Source organism: Loxodonta africana, chromosome 3 (assembly GCF_030014295.1).
Source record: "Loxodonta africana isolate mLoxAfr1 chromosome 3, mLoxAfr1.hap2, whole genome shotgun sequence".
NCBI classification, from domain to species: domain Eukaryota; kingdom Metazoa; phylum Chordata; class Mammalia; order Proboscidea; family Elephantidae; genus Loxodonta; species Loxodonta africana.
This window is the reverse complement of record NC_087344.1, coordinates 146,519,579-146,535,661: the sequence shown is the minus strand read 5'-3', so window position 1 is coordinate 146,535,661 and position 16,083 is coordinate 146,519,579. Positions and strand designations below refer to the sequence as shown.

At 35.8% G+C, this 16,083-nt stretch overlaps 1 protein-coding gene across 22 annotated transcripts in view; it reads right to left on the bottom strand.

Annotated features, from left to right (window-relative positions):
• Window positions 1–4,110: 4,110 nt before the first annotated feature.
• HFM1 (helicase for meiosis 1) overlaps window positions 4,111–16,083 on the bottom strand; it is a 134,077-nt gene continuing 122,104 nt past the window's right edge. For 20 of the 22 annotated variants that reach the window (XM_064282301.1, XM_064282313.1, XM_064282300.1 and 17 more), the window contains 5 exons: window positions 13,510–13,752; window positions 11,496–11,586; window positions 5,797–5,887; window positions 5,553–5,707; window positions 4,111–4,695 (listed from right to left, as the gene is read on the bottom strand). In XM_064282301.1, the coding sequence (XP_064138371.1) occupies window positions 4,626–4,695; window positions 5,553–5,707; window positions 5,797–5,887; window positions 11,496–11,586; window positions 13,510–13,752 (650 nt within the window). In that variant the 3' untranslated portion in view covers window positions 4,111–4,625. Of the gene's footprint in view, window positions 4,696–5,552; window positions 5,708–5,796; window positions 5,888–11,495; window positions 11,587–13,509; window positions 13,753–16,083 lie in introns of those variants that run through there. The other 2 variants (XM_064282302.1, XR_010321465.1) reach the window with 2 other exon arrangements.

Sequence of the window (16,083 nt, the reverse complement as noted above, 5' to 3'; positions counted from 1 at the left end):
ATAAAAAGTTTACAAGAGTGGGCATGAGATATAACCCTTAAATTTAGGAACTGAAATAAGAAAAGCAGGGAATCAACCTGAGTTCCAGTTCAGGTTCTATCAATAATTAGTTGAGCAACTATGGGCAAGTAATTTAGTATTTTGGACACTAGATTTTCCTTTCTGTAAGTTGAAATTTTGAGCTAGAATCGCTAAGGTTTTTTCATTACTATCTAAATATTTCCCTTGTTTAAAATATATCAGATAGCAACAGAAAGAATTAATTTTTTTTAATAAATAAAACTCTTGTGTAGATTAGTCATTAGAAAAGATGGTAGTAAAATTCCTTTTACTTATTTTTTTCCATTTTCTCATTTTAAATGGTACAAAATTTGAGTTTCTAAACTGGTCAGTATAGGAACTAAAAAAACAATAACTTTATTGTATGTAAGGATTGAAGCCATCTACTGTCATAAGGAGGCAGTTCAGGCAAAATGCTAATGTCAGCTTTATTTTAATTCCTTTTTTAATAAAAAACTACAGCTACAACATATAATATGCAAGTGCAGGTTTATGAACATTTTTGTAAATCTTTGAGAATGCTGTGGGGTTTTTTGTTTCTGTTTTGTTTTGCTGAAGCATGTAGAGATTTTTAAGGCATCTCTTAATTCCAAATTGAAATGCAAAAATAAAGCGCCTAAATGCCTCTCAAGCTGCATAAAAAATACCCAGCTGATGCATGAGAATTATAAAGATAATTTACACAGTTGGTGAAGAAAACAACTTACACTGAAAGGCAATTAAACAAGAGCTATATCTCCATAACACATTTAAAATAGGAAATATACAGGCAGAAAATCAAGTAATCATCGTTACTCTTACAATTGTCTGCCGGGATAGATTCTCTTAATATTCTGATATTGCTGCTTTTTTCTTGCCACCTTAAACAAGTCTTCTCAAACTTCCACATGCACATAACCACCCGGGGATCTTGTTAGAATGCAGGTTCGGATTCAGCGGTTGGGGTGAGGTCTTCGATGCTGCATTTCTAACCAAATTCCAGGAAATTCCCATGTTACTGGTCTTTGGATCAGATTTTAACTTTTGACAGCCAGGAGTTGAAACGGCAAAAGGCAAGAAGTACCAGGGTTGTCCTTTCTGTTTTGTTTTTTTTACCACCTAACCAAAACCCACACTGAAATTCTTAACTTACTTTGGGCTCTCCTCTTTGTTCTGACTTTCTCCTCACTAGAAGTATGCTTATTCCCACAAAACCAGAAGTTCATAAATACAGACACCTGTCATTATCTAGGATGCCACAGGTAAATATTATCTATGTAGCCCCCAAGCTACAACAAAGCAAAACAACCAGTTGCCATGGAGTCAATTCCAACTCACAGTGACCCCATGTGAGTCAGAGTAGAACTTGGCTCCTTAGGGGTTTTAACGGCTGTGACCTTTCGGAAGCAGATCGCCAGACCTTTCCTCCAAAGGGCTTCTGGTTGCCAAACTTTCACCAAGTGTTTAACTGTTTGTGCCACCTAAGTACTCCACCTTTAGTTTAAAACCAAACCCATTGCCGTTGAATGGATTCCGACTTACAGGACAGAGTAGCGCCAGCCCACAGAGTTTCCGAGGAGCAGATGGAGGATTCAAACTGCCACCTTTTGGTTAGCAGCTGAGCTCTTAACCACTGTGTCACCAGTGTCCAACCTAGGTTACACCACAAAAACACACACACCCGCCCCCAGTGCCGTCAACTAGGTTAGCAGTCCTTAAAAGAGTGGTTCCCTACCATGCTTGATGAGTTTTTTTTTTTTTTTTTTTAATTGGGTCATGACTCAAAGGAGTAAATTGCACAAAAACCTAAAATGGTGAATAACTCAACAACCATTTCCATTTGGCTTTAGAATGTATTACAATAGAATTTCAGAAGACTTATTTTCTAATTACATTTTGCTTAAGGTAATATTAAAATAGATTTGTATGCTCTGAACATATACCAACTAACAGTGCTGGTGGAGGGGATGGGGGCAGGGGAGGTCTGCCTGAAAGCATGAGGAAGTATATGTAGGAGGTAGGTCTAGGATAAAATTTTTTCTATGGGTGATACATCTGTGGAAAACCAGGATTTTGTTTGTCAAGTCCTTTGCAACTGGGTCTCAAATAATACAAATGAATATTCAATTATTTTACCTATTTCCAATGGGTCATTTGAAGTGCTGTTGTAGACCTTCCTGATTAAGACAAAACTTTTGGAAAAACTTAACCCAACAAATATTTTTGTGAAAAGCTCCACTGTATGTTTCGTTCTATATGAATAAATAAACCCACTATATTTAAAGCTTAACATATATAATGGAAAACCGTAAGATTATTACTCACTTCATAAAAAAAATAGCCAGTCATTGGACTGCTTTAAGTGGTTCATATATGTCACAGGGTTTGGAGTTACATATATTTAATTTACACATAATTTTCCAGGTAAACTCTTGCTCAAAGTGAAGCATATCTGTGGTAACGCTGCCAATTTGCCTTTTTTTTTTTTTTTAATTACCTAAAAAGAGAACCTATTATCTACCTGAGTGTTTCCCAAATTGGCTTGAAAGTAAGAACCTCCTGAAGTGCTTGTTAAGACTATAGAGTCCCAGTCTCCTCCCTTAGAGATTCTGAATCAGTAGCTATGAGGTGAGTCCCAGGAATTTGCATATTTATTATCCATGCATTTTTTATGATTAGGCAAGTTTGGAAAACACTCATCTACTGAATAACTCTAGAATTTCTTAGCTTCACATCTAAAGCCCTCCATAGTCTGGCCTTAAGGTAGAGTTCAAACTTATATCCTACAACATTAATGTATGTCTAAATTTATCTATTCATTATTCCTCAAATAGGTACTTTCCTCTAAGTCTTAGAGTTCTTCTCAAGCTGATCCCACTGCCTAGAATATCATACTTTCATATCTTTGTCCAAGTCCTATTTATCTTTCGAGGCTCAGCTCAAATTTTAACTTCTCTATAAAGGCTTCCCTGACCACATGGCCAGGATTATATTTGCTCTCTTATGTATTCCCAAAACTCTTTAAACTTCTATTGCAATGATTCTCAAAGTGTGGTCCCTGGACCACACATCAGCATCTCTTGGGAACTTGTTAGAAATGTAAATTCTCAAAATGAGACTAAAGAGGCACACCAGCGCAGGGGGAAGGGACTAGGAGGGAACAGGAAAGTTGGTAACAGGGAATCCAAGGTTGAGAAGGGAGAGTATTGGTATTTCGTGGGGTTGTTAACTAATATCATAGAAGAGTGTGTGTGCTGACTGTTATAATGAAAAACTAGTTTGTTTTGTAAGCCTTCATCTAAAGTACAATTAAAAAAAAAAAAAAGAAATGTGAATTCTCAGGTTCTGTAACACTCTGAAGTTTGAGAACCATTGCTCCAATGTATTCTACATTTTATTATTACTTTAACATATGTCTTAACTTCTCTACTAGAATGTAAAGTAAGTTCCATGAGAGCAGAAAGTATTTTCATCCTTTGCAGTGCCAAGTATCATGCTTTTCACTTAGCAGACCACAATAAGTCTAACTGATTTAACTTGATACTTCTTAGTGTCAAAGTCTGTGTATGCAAGATGAGTATACTGCGGTATACCAATTTTTCACTTTAATGGTGTTTAATAACCTTTAAAGGTTGTAGTATGATTGATTCAGTGGCAGAAACATACCGATTTGTGAAGATGGCTTATTTTTCAACATAGAGATAAAGCCTCTAATTTTTGTTCTAAGCTTCTAATCTATGTTTAATACATGTGGTGCTTCATAAATGTGTACTAATAAGGACAACAGCAATCTCGTCTGGGAGTTTTTTTTTTTTTTTACTTCTCTCGTCTCTAAGGCTTTTATGCTTACAGAATTTTTTTTTTCTAAAATTCCTTGAGTAGACTTCAACTTCATTCTGTAGCTATAAACAAGTTAGATAATAAGCATTGCTTAGATTGCCTACATGCTATTCAGTAACAAATAAAGTGTTGAGATATAATTTATTGGAAATAACGTGTAGTATTTTTTTGCTATAGTCAAAGTCAATGTAACAAAGTTTTGTTGAAAAACAAGCTAAAGGAAAACGGCAATCTATATCGATTCACGTTTTATTGTTGCTCAAAGTTATGTAACAACAGGTTCAGCAAGTTGTTGGATTGTTAAAGATCATTAGTAAAATACAAGAGAACAATATTGATGAACAAGCCATACAATAAGTACAGTCACTAACTAGCATTATTTTGCTTTTACAGAATACTTTTTTCTTGTTAAGAAAATATAAAAATGAGATTTTAAATTAGTTCCAGTCAAAATCCAGTTAATAACCAAAATAATTAATTCTAAGGGCAAATTAATTATCAGCTTACTAACAACAACAACAACAACAACAAAACCTGTAAAGTACTTTTCAAGAAGTTACAATATAATGGGAAAATAAATCTATCCAAATATTTTGTTGTAAAAAATTGGCAAAACTGATCAAATTCAAGAGAAAAAAATTGAACATTATGAACTACTTTTTAAAAATAAAAAGCATGTTTTGTGATAAGGTTCCTTTACACTTTATCTTACTAACATATGAGGCATTTTTATGTGTTTGTTTGCTTTAGAAAATGCCATCAAATATTCCCAGGAAAGACTTCATTTCATCAGCTGCATCATCAGGATGATACCTACTGGGAAAAAAGCAAACCTAAAAGTAATTTTTTGTAACATAATTTATTTTAAAAGACATAATAAATAATGTAATAATGAACATAAAATGGATAAACTTGAAGACTGTTATAAGGTTAATATAACAAATTAACTTCAACATGCATAACCTTGTAAGATATCTAGGAGGGGAGAGGGAGGCGGAGGGGATTAGACTTTGTAAAATGGTGGCCATGTGTCAGAGTTGACTCAAAGGCAGCAGGGGTTTTTTAAATGGTGAAAAGTAGGGACCAAATCTCTTAGATATTTCTTTTAACATACTGGAAATTAATGCTATTTAATCCAACTGTGAACATGTCTCTAATCTTTGACTTTTCAAGAAGGAGAGGGAAATTGCTACAGCATTACCCATAAAAATGGTTAGCATCAAGGGCACTGATTAAACTTAATCTGATTTTTTCATTGAACCTTTTAAACTGTGAAAGAACTGGTTGGCTAAAATACAAATTGAACTTTGGAAGAATTAACTGACCTCATGTGATTTTGTACTTTATATAATCAATTAACTGTTTTGAGTGACTTTACACTTCAAATAATCAACTTAATGTATTTAAATTAGTAAAAAAGTTTATCAACTCAATATGATTTTAAATAACAACATTAAACATATAAATTCTCAAAAATCCAGATATTTGATGTTGTAAATCATTGTAAGACGCTTAGCTTACTATGGGTCCAACATTTCAATGTCTTTATTAAATAAATTGTTTAGGCTCTAATCTTTAAAATGAACCTTGGAACCAAGGGAAAAGGGAATGTTGAACTTCTTTGTGAAAGTTTTTATTGGTATAGCCTTGAAATATCTTTAAAGAGTTCTTACCTGAAATCAATTCCCTTTTTACATTCACTGTTTCTAATAAAAAAGTCCACTTTCTCAGCAAAATTTGAAGAATTTGATTTATTTTCAGAGTGAGGAAAGTATAATCTTTTAATCTCTGGTGAAAGACTTTGTTGTTTATTTTCTTGTAAACAGACCTATATTTTGAGGTAAAATATAGCAATTATTGAGAGTTTAACTATTCAGGCAAAATTTAAAAGAAAAACAAAGACATGTATCTTCTTACCATATTTGTACTTCCAGCTTGCTGAGGTAATTTTGTCATGGAGGATGCACTGAAATTGGAAATAACTGGCTCCTCATTTGCTGAAACAAAGCTAAAAATTAAAGCCAATTATTTATAAAATATAGCAAACGAGAAAAACCATTCTAATTTGGATCAATAATTATTCTTTTGAGAATATGATTAAAGTTTATCATATTTACCATAAAAAACTGATGCTGTGTTTCTTAGACTCATGTAGAACTTGGTTTATCTCTTTTCCTTTAGACCAAATCACAATTTATATATTCCAAATAGGTAAGAATACCATTTTTAAGGGAATACAGAAATAATCATCCAACAATTTTTTTTAATTAATTTTTATTAAGCTTCAAGTGAACATTTACCATTCCAGTCTGTCACATGTAGGTTTACATACATCTTACTCCCTTTTCCCACTTGCTCTCCCCCTATTGAGTCAGCCCTTTCAGTCTCTCATTTCGTGCCAATTTTGCCATCTTCCCTCTCTCTCTATCTTCCCATCCCCCCTCCAGTCAAGAGTTGCCAACACACTCTCCAGTGTCCACCTGATTTAATTAGCTCACTCTTCATCAGCATCTCTCTCCCCACCCCGCTGACCAGTCCTTTAAAAAATTAAGTCTTATGCTTAATTGTCTATCCCCCAGAAGTCTGTATATCTTTTCTAAATCTCACTGGCTTAACTTCTTTTTTCATTGTATATACTTTCATATATTTTGAAAATTTTTAAATAATAATTCTTTAAGTATATATTATACATATATATTTATTAATATATATGATATATTGAAAAAGACAATTAGGAACTCCTAGACATCCCATCTTCCCTCAATAATCAGTTATATATTCATTCCCAGGAAGCTTAAAATTTTTTTTCAATTGTATTTTAGTTGAAGGAAGCTTATAATTTTAACCTAAACCATCTCTAAACGTAAGTTTCCTGAATTTCGTCTCATTGGATGAAGCTGAATTTATTTATTTTTTTGATATTTTTTTGTGTTTTAGGTGAAAGTTTACACAGCAACTTAGATTCCCCAGTAATTCATACACAAATTGTTCTGTGACACTGGTTACAATCTCTGTATGTGTCAGCACTCTCACCATTTACACCTTACCTACCAACCACCCCTCCCCATTTCCATCCATCTTGTTTCCCTGTCCCTCCTGCTTTCTTGTCTTTGCTTTTGTGTAAATGTTGATTGTTTGGTTTCATATAGTTGATTGTTTAAAGGAGCACATTCCTCACGGGTGTTATTGTTTATTTTGTAGGCCAATCTATTGTTTGGCTGAAAGGTGACCTCTGGGAGTGGCTTCAGTTCCAAGTTAAAAGGGTATCTTTGGGTGATAGTCTCAGGGGTTCCCCTAGTCTCTATCAGTCCAGTAAGTCTGGTCTTTTTTATGAATTTGAGTTTTGTTCTACATTTTTCTCCCATTTTAACCAGGACCTTCTATTGTGTCCCTGGTCAGAACAGTCAGTAGTGGTAGCTGAGCACCACCTAGTTCTTCTGGTCTCAGACTAGAAGAGGTTGCGGTTTGTGTGAGCCACTAGTCCTGTGGCCTAATTTCCTCCTTGAAGTCTTTGGTTTCCTTCATTCTCTTTTGCTCTTGACGAAGAGACCAACAGTTGTATCTTACTTAGATGACCACTTGCAAGCATTTAAGACCCCAGATACTGCTCACCAAACTAGGATGTAGAACATTATCTTTACGAACTAAATTATACCATTTGACCTAGTTGTCCCCCAAGACTATGGTCCTGAGCCTTCAAATCCAGTGAGTCAATTCCATGAGGTATTTGGGTATAACTGTGTCCCCTATGTGCTGCTCTATTATATATACATGAATATATATGCAGCACCTACAAACATATATATACATAAGCCCACAAATATACCTATATATGCATGTGCATGTACACCTATGTAACAACTCATATGTTTTTTGCTTATTACTGTTATTGCAAAATTGTATATGTTATAGCATTTACTGTAGCTCTCTGTTACTCTTACGTACCTTCCAATGTCTTCATTTGCCTTGGTCAAGTTGTATTGACTTCCCCCATATTGTGTATTGCCTTTACTATCACCAGAATTAACACGTGTCTACTATCTAATGATTCCCCATCCCTCCCTCTCCCATATCTGGTAACCATCAAAGAATGTTGCTTTCTGTGTGTATACCTACTCTTGACTTTTTATAAAAGTGGTATCATGTAATATTTGTACTTTTGTGTTTATCTCACTTACCATAATGTCCTCCATATTCATCCATGTTATAAAATGTTTTGCAGACTCATCATTATTCTTTATTATTGCTTTGCTTAACTTTTAACCTCTTTTCCCTATTCCAGTCTTACTGTAGTTGGACATCTCTAGTTATCTTCTGATGTATAACTGCTCTGTACACTAGAATCCATTCACCCTTAACCTTCTGTATTAAATTCATTCATTAAAAACATTCATTATTCACAACCATATGCCAGATATTATACTAGGAGCTGGGTATAAAGTGGTAAACAAATCCTCAGGAAGTTACCATCTAGTAGAAGAGCAGACAATGAATAAACAATAAATATACACATAAGTATAAATTCTTAAATGAGATGAAGGAAATGAACTGGTTAATGTGATAGACAGTATGGAGACATAAACCCTCTCTAAGGAGGTGACAATGTCAGTTGACAGTTGAAGGCTAAACAGTGACAACCATGCAAGGGGCCAATGAAGAGTAGGCAGGGACAGGGGAGAATTGCATATATTCATAGGATTGTTATCTTTTTTGTCTTTGGTTAATAAATATCATACACACGTGGCATGGAATTAAAATAGTAAAACAAATATAAAATAAAAAGCAAGTCTACCTCCCACATCAGATCCTCAGGTCCCACAAACCCTCTTCCCAAAGGCAACTTCTGGTACAAGCTTCTCAGAGCCTTCTTGATAGGATCTGTTTTTAAATGCACTTACCTTCTGTTGGTCACTTCTAAACTGTTTCAAAATTATTTGTACTTTTCTAAAGGTTTCATGCACAAAACTTGTCACATGCCTTGCTATAGTCCTACTTGTGTACTACCTATTTTTTATTTCTCTACCCCACAGCATTTGTTTCACTTACATCTGTTTATTCTGTATGACTCAGAGTTGGAACCAACAAATGGGAGTGGTAAAAAGACAAATTTTAGGTAGATAATTTACAAAGTTCTGAATGGTCTGAGAGATCCAAACATGGAACAAGTGACTTTGGAGCGAATGAGCTCCTGGTCCCTGGAGTTGTTGGTAGAGATGGCGTGACTACTTGCCAGTGACGTTGGATGGTGATTCAAGGATCCAGTGGTGGAGGTACTAAATGGCATTTAAACTTCCCTTCAGCTTGGAAATTCTCTGAAATCTATGGTTCTGTTATCCTGATGCTAATGATCAGTAAAATGATTAAATAATAGCAATAATTCCCTGAAACACCACAAATATAGTATTTTCCAAAGGAGAAATAAATAATTCTTAATTAGAAAATTGGACCCTGAATAAGAAGTTGTCAGTATTTCCTCTCTTTGGGGGAAGTGTTGGCTATGGCTACAATTTATCTTGCTTGACTTTTAATCAAGTGCAGTGTTGCCAAATGCATTTTGGACTTTGGCAAAGGTACTCCAAATTGACAGTTTCTAAAACCATTATTGCTTTCCTTTCCAAATCTCTTATGCTTTCTATATCCTCAGATAATAACATCTCCATCTATCAGTTGCCAGGCTAAAAAACTTGTATTCATCATTAATTCTTCCTTCTTCCTTAATACCAGACATCAACTGCCAAATCACATCTGCTTTATCTCTGAAATGTTTAAAAAATCCAACCCTACCTCTCTATCACTCTGCCTTAGTTTAGGTCTCATCGAAGTCTGCCTTTCTCACTGGCTGCCATGCTTCTGGTGGCTCCACATTCTAAAATTCACTCTACATATTGCTGCTAGAATTTTTTCTGATGTAATTGTTTTTCCTATGCTTAAATATCTTGGGTAGCTCATCACTCTCTACCATGGAGATCAAAAACCAATGGCCCATGGGCTATATCAGGTCTACAGACTATTACATTTAAAAAAATCAGTTGTCAAAAATTTAAAAATCACAATAGATAAGTGGTAACATTGGTGAAGGGTAAGACAGTACACAATGCTTGGGAAGTTAGCACAGCTTGACCAATGCAAGATCTTGGAAGATTCATAGACACATCCAAACTCCCTGAGGGACCAAATTACAGGACTGAAGGCTAGGAACCATGGCCTTGGAGGACATCTAGCTCAACTGACATAACATAGTTTATAAAGAAAACGTTCTACATCCTACTTTGGTGAGTAGTATCCGGGGTCTTAAAAGCTTGTGAGTGGCCATCTAAGATACTCCACTGGTCCCAACCAGTCTGGAGCAAGGTAGAATGAAGAAAATCAAAGACACAAGGGAAATATTAGTCCAAAGGACTAATGAACCACAACTACCACAGCCTCCACCAGACTGAGTCTAGCAAAACTAGATGGTGCCCAGCTACCACCACTGACTGCTCTGACAAGAACTACAATAGTGGGTCCCAAACATAGCTGGAGAAAAATGTAGAACAAAATCCTAACTCACAGTAAAAGACCAGACTTACTGGTCTGACAGAGACTGGAGAAACCCCAAGAGTATGGCCACTGATCACCCTTTTAACTCAATACTGAAGTCACCCCTGCAGTTCACACTTCAGCCAAAGATTAGGCAGGCACATAAAACAAAATCAGACTGAACAGGCACACCAGCCCAGCAGCAAGGACAAGAAGGCAGAAGGGGACATGAAAATTGGTAATGGGGAACCCAAGGTCAAGAAGGGGAGAGTGGTGATATGTTGTGGGGTTGGCAGCCAATGTCACAAAATGATATGTGTACTAATTGTTTAATAAGACACCAATTTGCTCTGTAAAGCTTCATCTAAAGTAAAATTTAAAAAGGGTGAAAAAAAATCAGGAGATTGTCATGTAAAATTTCTTATTTCTAGCTTTCTTGTCAGCTTGTTATCAGAATATTTGAGAACAATGGACTCACATTTCCTGTACAGCAATAACTGGATGGAGCTGAGCAGTGGTTGCTACCCTTAGATGGGGCTCTCTAGATTTGGTGTTGGCCTACCAAATCCTAAAGGCACATGACCTTGTGACCCTGACCTACTGGATATGTTTCTGTCTAAGTATGGTGTTCAAGGCCCTTCCCAATCAGGTCTTGGAGATCTTAGCCTTAATGCTGTAGCCCCACATACTGCACTTTACTGATCCTTGAGCTTGGTATGCACTTTGAAGCTTTATTCCTTTATAGATACTTCTTTCTACCTGGAATGTTATCCTCTTCTTTTCCATCTGTCAAACTCTTATTCATTTTTCAAGGCTTGTAAAATATGAAGATTCCTGGGGTCCAGCTCCAGAGACTATAATTCAGCAAGTATACAATGGGTCCAGGAATGTGTATTTTAAATAAGCACCCTTAGGGGATTCTGATGCAGGTGGTCTGACAACAGCACTTAGAAAAACACAGCTCTAAGATTAAGAGGGTTTAGGTTGGCTAATACCTTATAGCTTCTCTGACATCTAATGACTTGATCTCCAACTCCAATTACATGTCAAGAGGATATAAAATCGGAATTATTCCAAACTAAAGTTCTAAAACTTGCCTTTTTGACATTTCTCTTTGGAACTGGCTCTTTGACTCTTGGAGGGTTAGCTTATGTCCTCTGGTACTTGAACTCAAAGTGTTTCCAAATCCTATATAAAGAGATAACAGGTTGAAACAAAACGCCAGGAAACAGCTAAATAGCGCTTTTTACAAGTTTTACAAAGGCTCTCTCTAATTGATATGATCTGATTAGGTGTATAAGGAAAGAATAAATAATTCTTGTCAACAATCAAATTTAGTTTGCTTAGAGAAATAAGGGATCAAACCTAAGGAAGCCAAACTACAGAACACATAGGTTAGCTTCTTTGGGTTCAAAGGATGCAAAGCTACTATTATTATTTTTAATTCATATAAATAATCAAGTATAAGATCACTCAATATTTTCAATGATCTGGATGTAATAAGTTCATTTTAAGTGCTATAAATGCGGGGAAAATAATTTACTGAGGCTGATTTTCCCAGTGCCAAAGCTATGCCCTCATAGGAGAAGGCTATCTCCAAGCATCAGTGCACGTTGCCTACTAACTTGCAATACTTTTGAACTTTTAACCTAGGGTAGGTTAAAACTGGTAGTCCAATGACATAGGAAACTGTGTCTATTGACCCCATGTCATGGAGATTTTCCAAGTCGGAACTGACTGGATGGCAATGGGTTTTTTTTTTTTTTTTTTAATTTTGTGAAGGTGGATAAATCCTGTTCCTTTGGAAGGAGTATTCACTCTTTAGGTCATTCTTAAGGCCTGAAACAAAAATATCTGGAACTCTAACTGCTTCTCTTAGAAAGATTGTACTTAAAAAAGAAAAAAAGAGCATGGAGCATATTAGGAGGTAACTATAATTGTGGGAATAGGTGTCTGCACTGAAAAAGTTGAGGGACTGATTTCCTTCTGTCAGTCCTCATGGAAGAGAGGATCTCCAGCCTGTCATATACTTACCAAGACTGTAACTTTTCTATTTTAGTGAAATAGAGTGAATGAGCCCATAACTCAAAGAATTAAGTCTCATTATTTTTGGATTGTATATGGTTTACATACAATATCCAACACAGGAGAAACTAATCTTTTTTTTTTCTAATACAAATAAAAGTTGTCTTTTATTTTCTTTGCCAGCAGATGAGTCATTTTTAAAATGAAATATTTTTGTCCTTCACAAATATTAACAGACCATTGTGTTCTCAGAATGAAGAGCAGTAAAGATTGTTTTAGGTAAGGCTTCGAACCAGTTCTTTGCGGCTCAATCATGGCCAAGGAAGCCACACTGGTCCAGACCTGAATTTTTAAAATTTGGGTTAGCTGGAACCATAACCAGAACAGGAAAAATCATATGAGCTGAAGCCCTGTTAGAAACTTTATTTCCCTCTTAGAAAACAAGGGGGCAGCATACGCGTTGCATGGGCAACCAAATCTCCCACCTGCGGAATACTGCGTAGAGTTGGAAACACCGGTGCCCTACTCAAAGACGATGGCTGACTGCGCAGTTTTGAATGTGTGTCCCTTCCCTCAGTTCTGGAAATAATCCAATCGCATGCACCAGGCTCCTGAAATGGCTCACTATGCCTCTTCCGAGTCTCCCATTCCAGGCTACGACCCATAATTTTTCCCTTTTGCTTTCGGATCACCCAAATTAAAAAAACACAGGTCTGTTCCGGTTTTGCTTTATGGTCATGACTGAACCGGTTCAGAGCTCTGGTTTTATGAGAGAAAATTCAATCAACAATCTGAATTTGAATACTGTGCCAATAAAGACTTTGCATTAGAATATAAAAAGCTCATTTACTATATCATCGTAATGTAAAAACCTTATTTAATAACCTGTAATGTCCTTGGTAGGGAAGGGGAATGCTGTTTGTGGAAGGGTCATATTATCAGGTTTGCTAAAAATTACAATATTAAGAAACCCAAGCTAATTAAACTAGCACACATAAAAGGCAGAGAAAATTAGTCCCGGAAGCCAAACTAAAAATATCAAAAGAATTTCTCATGAAATTATTTCATGCTAAAATACAATTTTACCTGATGTGTCTGTCTTGTCAGTTTCAGTTGAAAAGCTAGTCGCTTCTATTAAATTTTCATCATCAAAATCATCCCAAACTTCATTTCCCAATTCAAAGTTCACATTCAAAACTTCTGAAAATGAGGAGTTGCTTTTAGCCACATCTGTCAAATTTTGGTTTCCAGATGCAAAATTTCTGTTAGACAGCATTGTTTGAGGAGCTTTCTCATTTGAAGCTCTAGGATGGTTCCATCTAGAAAAATCTGTTATGTATAGACATAAAAGGGTATAGGTATTTTTTAAAGCACAAGCATCATTATTGATACATCAAACACATCTTTCAAATACTAAACAGATGTCTTGAGCAGCAGTTCTCAAAAGCGTTGGGTCAAGCATTGTTGAATATTGTGTTAACCAATTCTATTTACTGTATTTACATGTACTGATAGTTGGACTACTTAATTTGCAATGAATTCTTTTAAACAGAATTAATTTTTCCTCTTAACTCCTATACAGAATGATCCTACTCCAAGACTGGATTAAAACAGCTTCTAAAATGGTCTTCCTCCCTCTAGCTTTTCTTGTTACAAGCTAATATGAATATTGTTATGAAATATATTTGTCCAAAATATAACATTTATTTTTCTCCTCTTAAAAAATCCTCAGTGCTCTCCACTGTTTATAGCCTTGTTTTAGAGAAAACTAAAAAAAAAAAAAAAAAAAGAACCACCAGGTGCTGTTGAGTCAATTCTGACTCATCGCGACAGTACTGGACAGACCAGAACTGTTCCACAGAGTTTCCAAGGAGCACCTGGCGGATTTGAACTGCCGACCCTTTGGTTAGCAGCCATAGCACCTAACCACTACGCCACCAGGGTTTCCTAGAGAAGACTACATGGGTAAAAATTCCACCTCTCTCATTTACTAGTTATATGATCTTGGACAAGTAATTTAAACTCCCTAAGTCTCGTTTTCTCTTTTGCAAAATGGGAATAATAATAGTATCTACCTCACAAGACTGTTATGGAGACTAAATGTCTGTACTTCTGCAGTTTCACATAGTAGTGTGTTGATAAATGTTTAATAAACACCTCTCCAAAATATATATGCATATACATTTATGACTATATAAGTCTCTTATAAATTTTACTGATATAAAAGATACACAGCACACAATTTACAAATAATCATAAAATATACAGTATGCTTTTTTTTTTTTTTAACAGCAAATTCTATATATCTAATTGATTCTCAAAGAATGCTCTCACTGAGTTTTGCCAAACTCCTGTAGCTGTGGTCAATCAATGGCTGCAACTGACAAATGAGTGTAGTTCTCATATGAATACTATCTGATATTTTTGTCGACTTTAACAAGTAAAATGAAACAACAGAGACATACACTGCAACTTCACTCATTCATCATGGATTTAAGCAACTTCTTTTGCTGAATTAATAGTTTTCAAATACCAGAAGAATATTTCCTCAATTTTTTTGTGCTATTCACAATGTACACAATAGACACAAAACAGTTAAGTTTAATGGGCATTATTAACATTTTCTCTACGACTGCTTAAGTATGGAGTCCTGGTGGCACAGTGGTTAACAGCTTGGCGGCTAACCAAAAGGTCAGCAGCTTGAATTCACCAGCCACTCCTTGGAAACCCTATGGGGCAGTTCTACTCTGTTCCTATGAGGTTGCTACAAGTCAGAATCGATTTGACGGCAAAGAGTTTGGTTTTGGTTTTAGTCTTAAGTATAAACAATCAAAACACCAAATCCTGATTTGTAGTGTTTGCTGATTCCCATGATGTAAACACACCTACCATAACTGATTTAAAGCTACCAATGTGGCATCCCTGAACTCAAGGCTGGGAAGAGATGCACAGTGGCACGCCACTATACAGGAGGGATAGAGAGCAAAGAACAGATACAAGAGATGTTTAGCAGGCAAAATAGAAAGGACTTGGTGATTAATTAGATGTGGGGTAAGATATTTAAGATGACTCTTTTTCTGCCTTTAGCAGCTTGGAAAAAGGAGGGCTCATTCACTGAGCTAAGAAATATGAGAGAAGGAACAGGGTGAGGTAAAGAGAAGATAAGAAGTATAAAGATGCTGACATGTTAACTTTTAGGTGTATATGTCCAAGAAAGTGATTGTATAGATAGGACTAGGGTTAGACAGAAGACTCTAGATGGAAGACACAGATTCAGAAATCATCAGAATATAGTTAGTAATAGAAGCCATGGGCTTGGGTAGTGTTGTCTAGGAAAAGTTTATGGAGGGGCAAGAATTAAAAATGCAAAAATAATCCTTTTGCAACAAAAACATTCAGAGGGGTAGGAAGAAGAGCCCATGCAGTCCAAGAAGTGGTAGGAGAACCGGTAGAATGGTTTTATTAAAACTAAAGGAAGGATTCCCAAAAGAAGGCAAGATCAGAATCATCACATACTACAGAGGTCAAAGAGGATGAAACTTGAAAAGGGCTCACTGATTCAGCAATTAGGAGATCACTAAACGACTTGAGCAAAAAAATGGAGAGACAACCCAAATTTTAGCGAATGGACAGTGACTACGAGGTAAGGAAGTGAACACA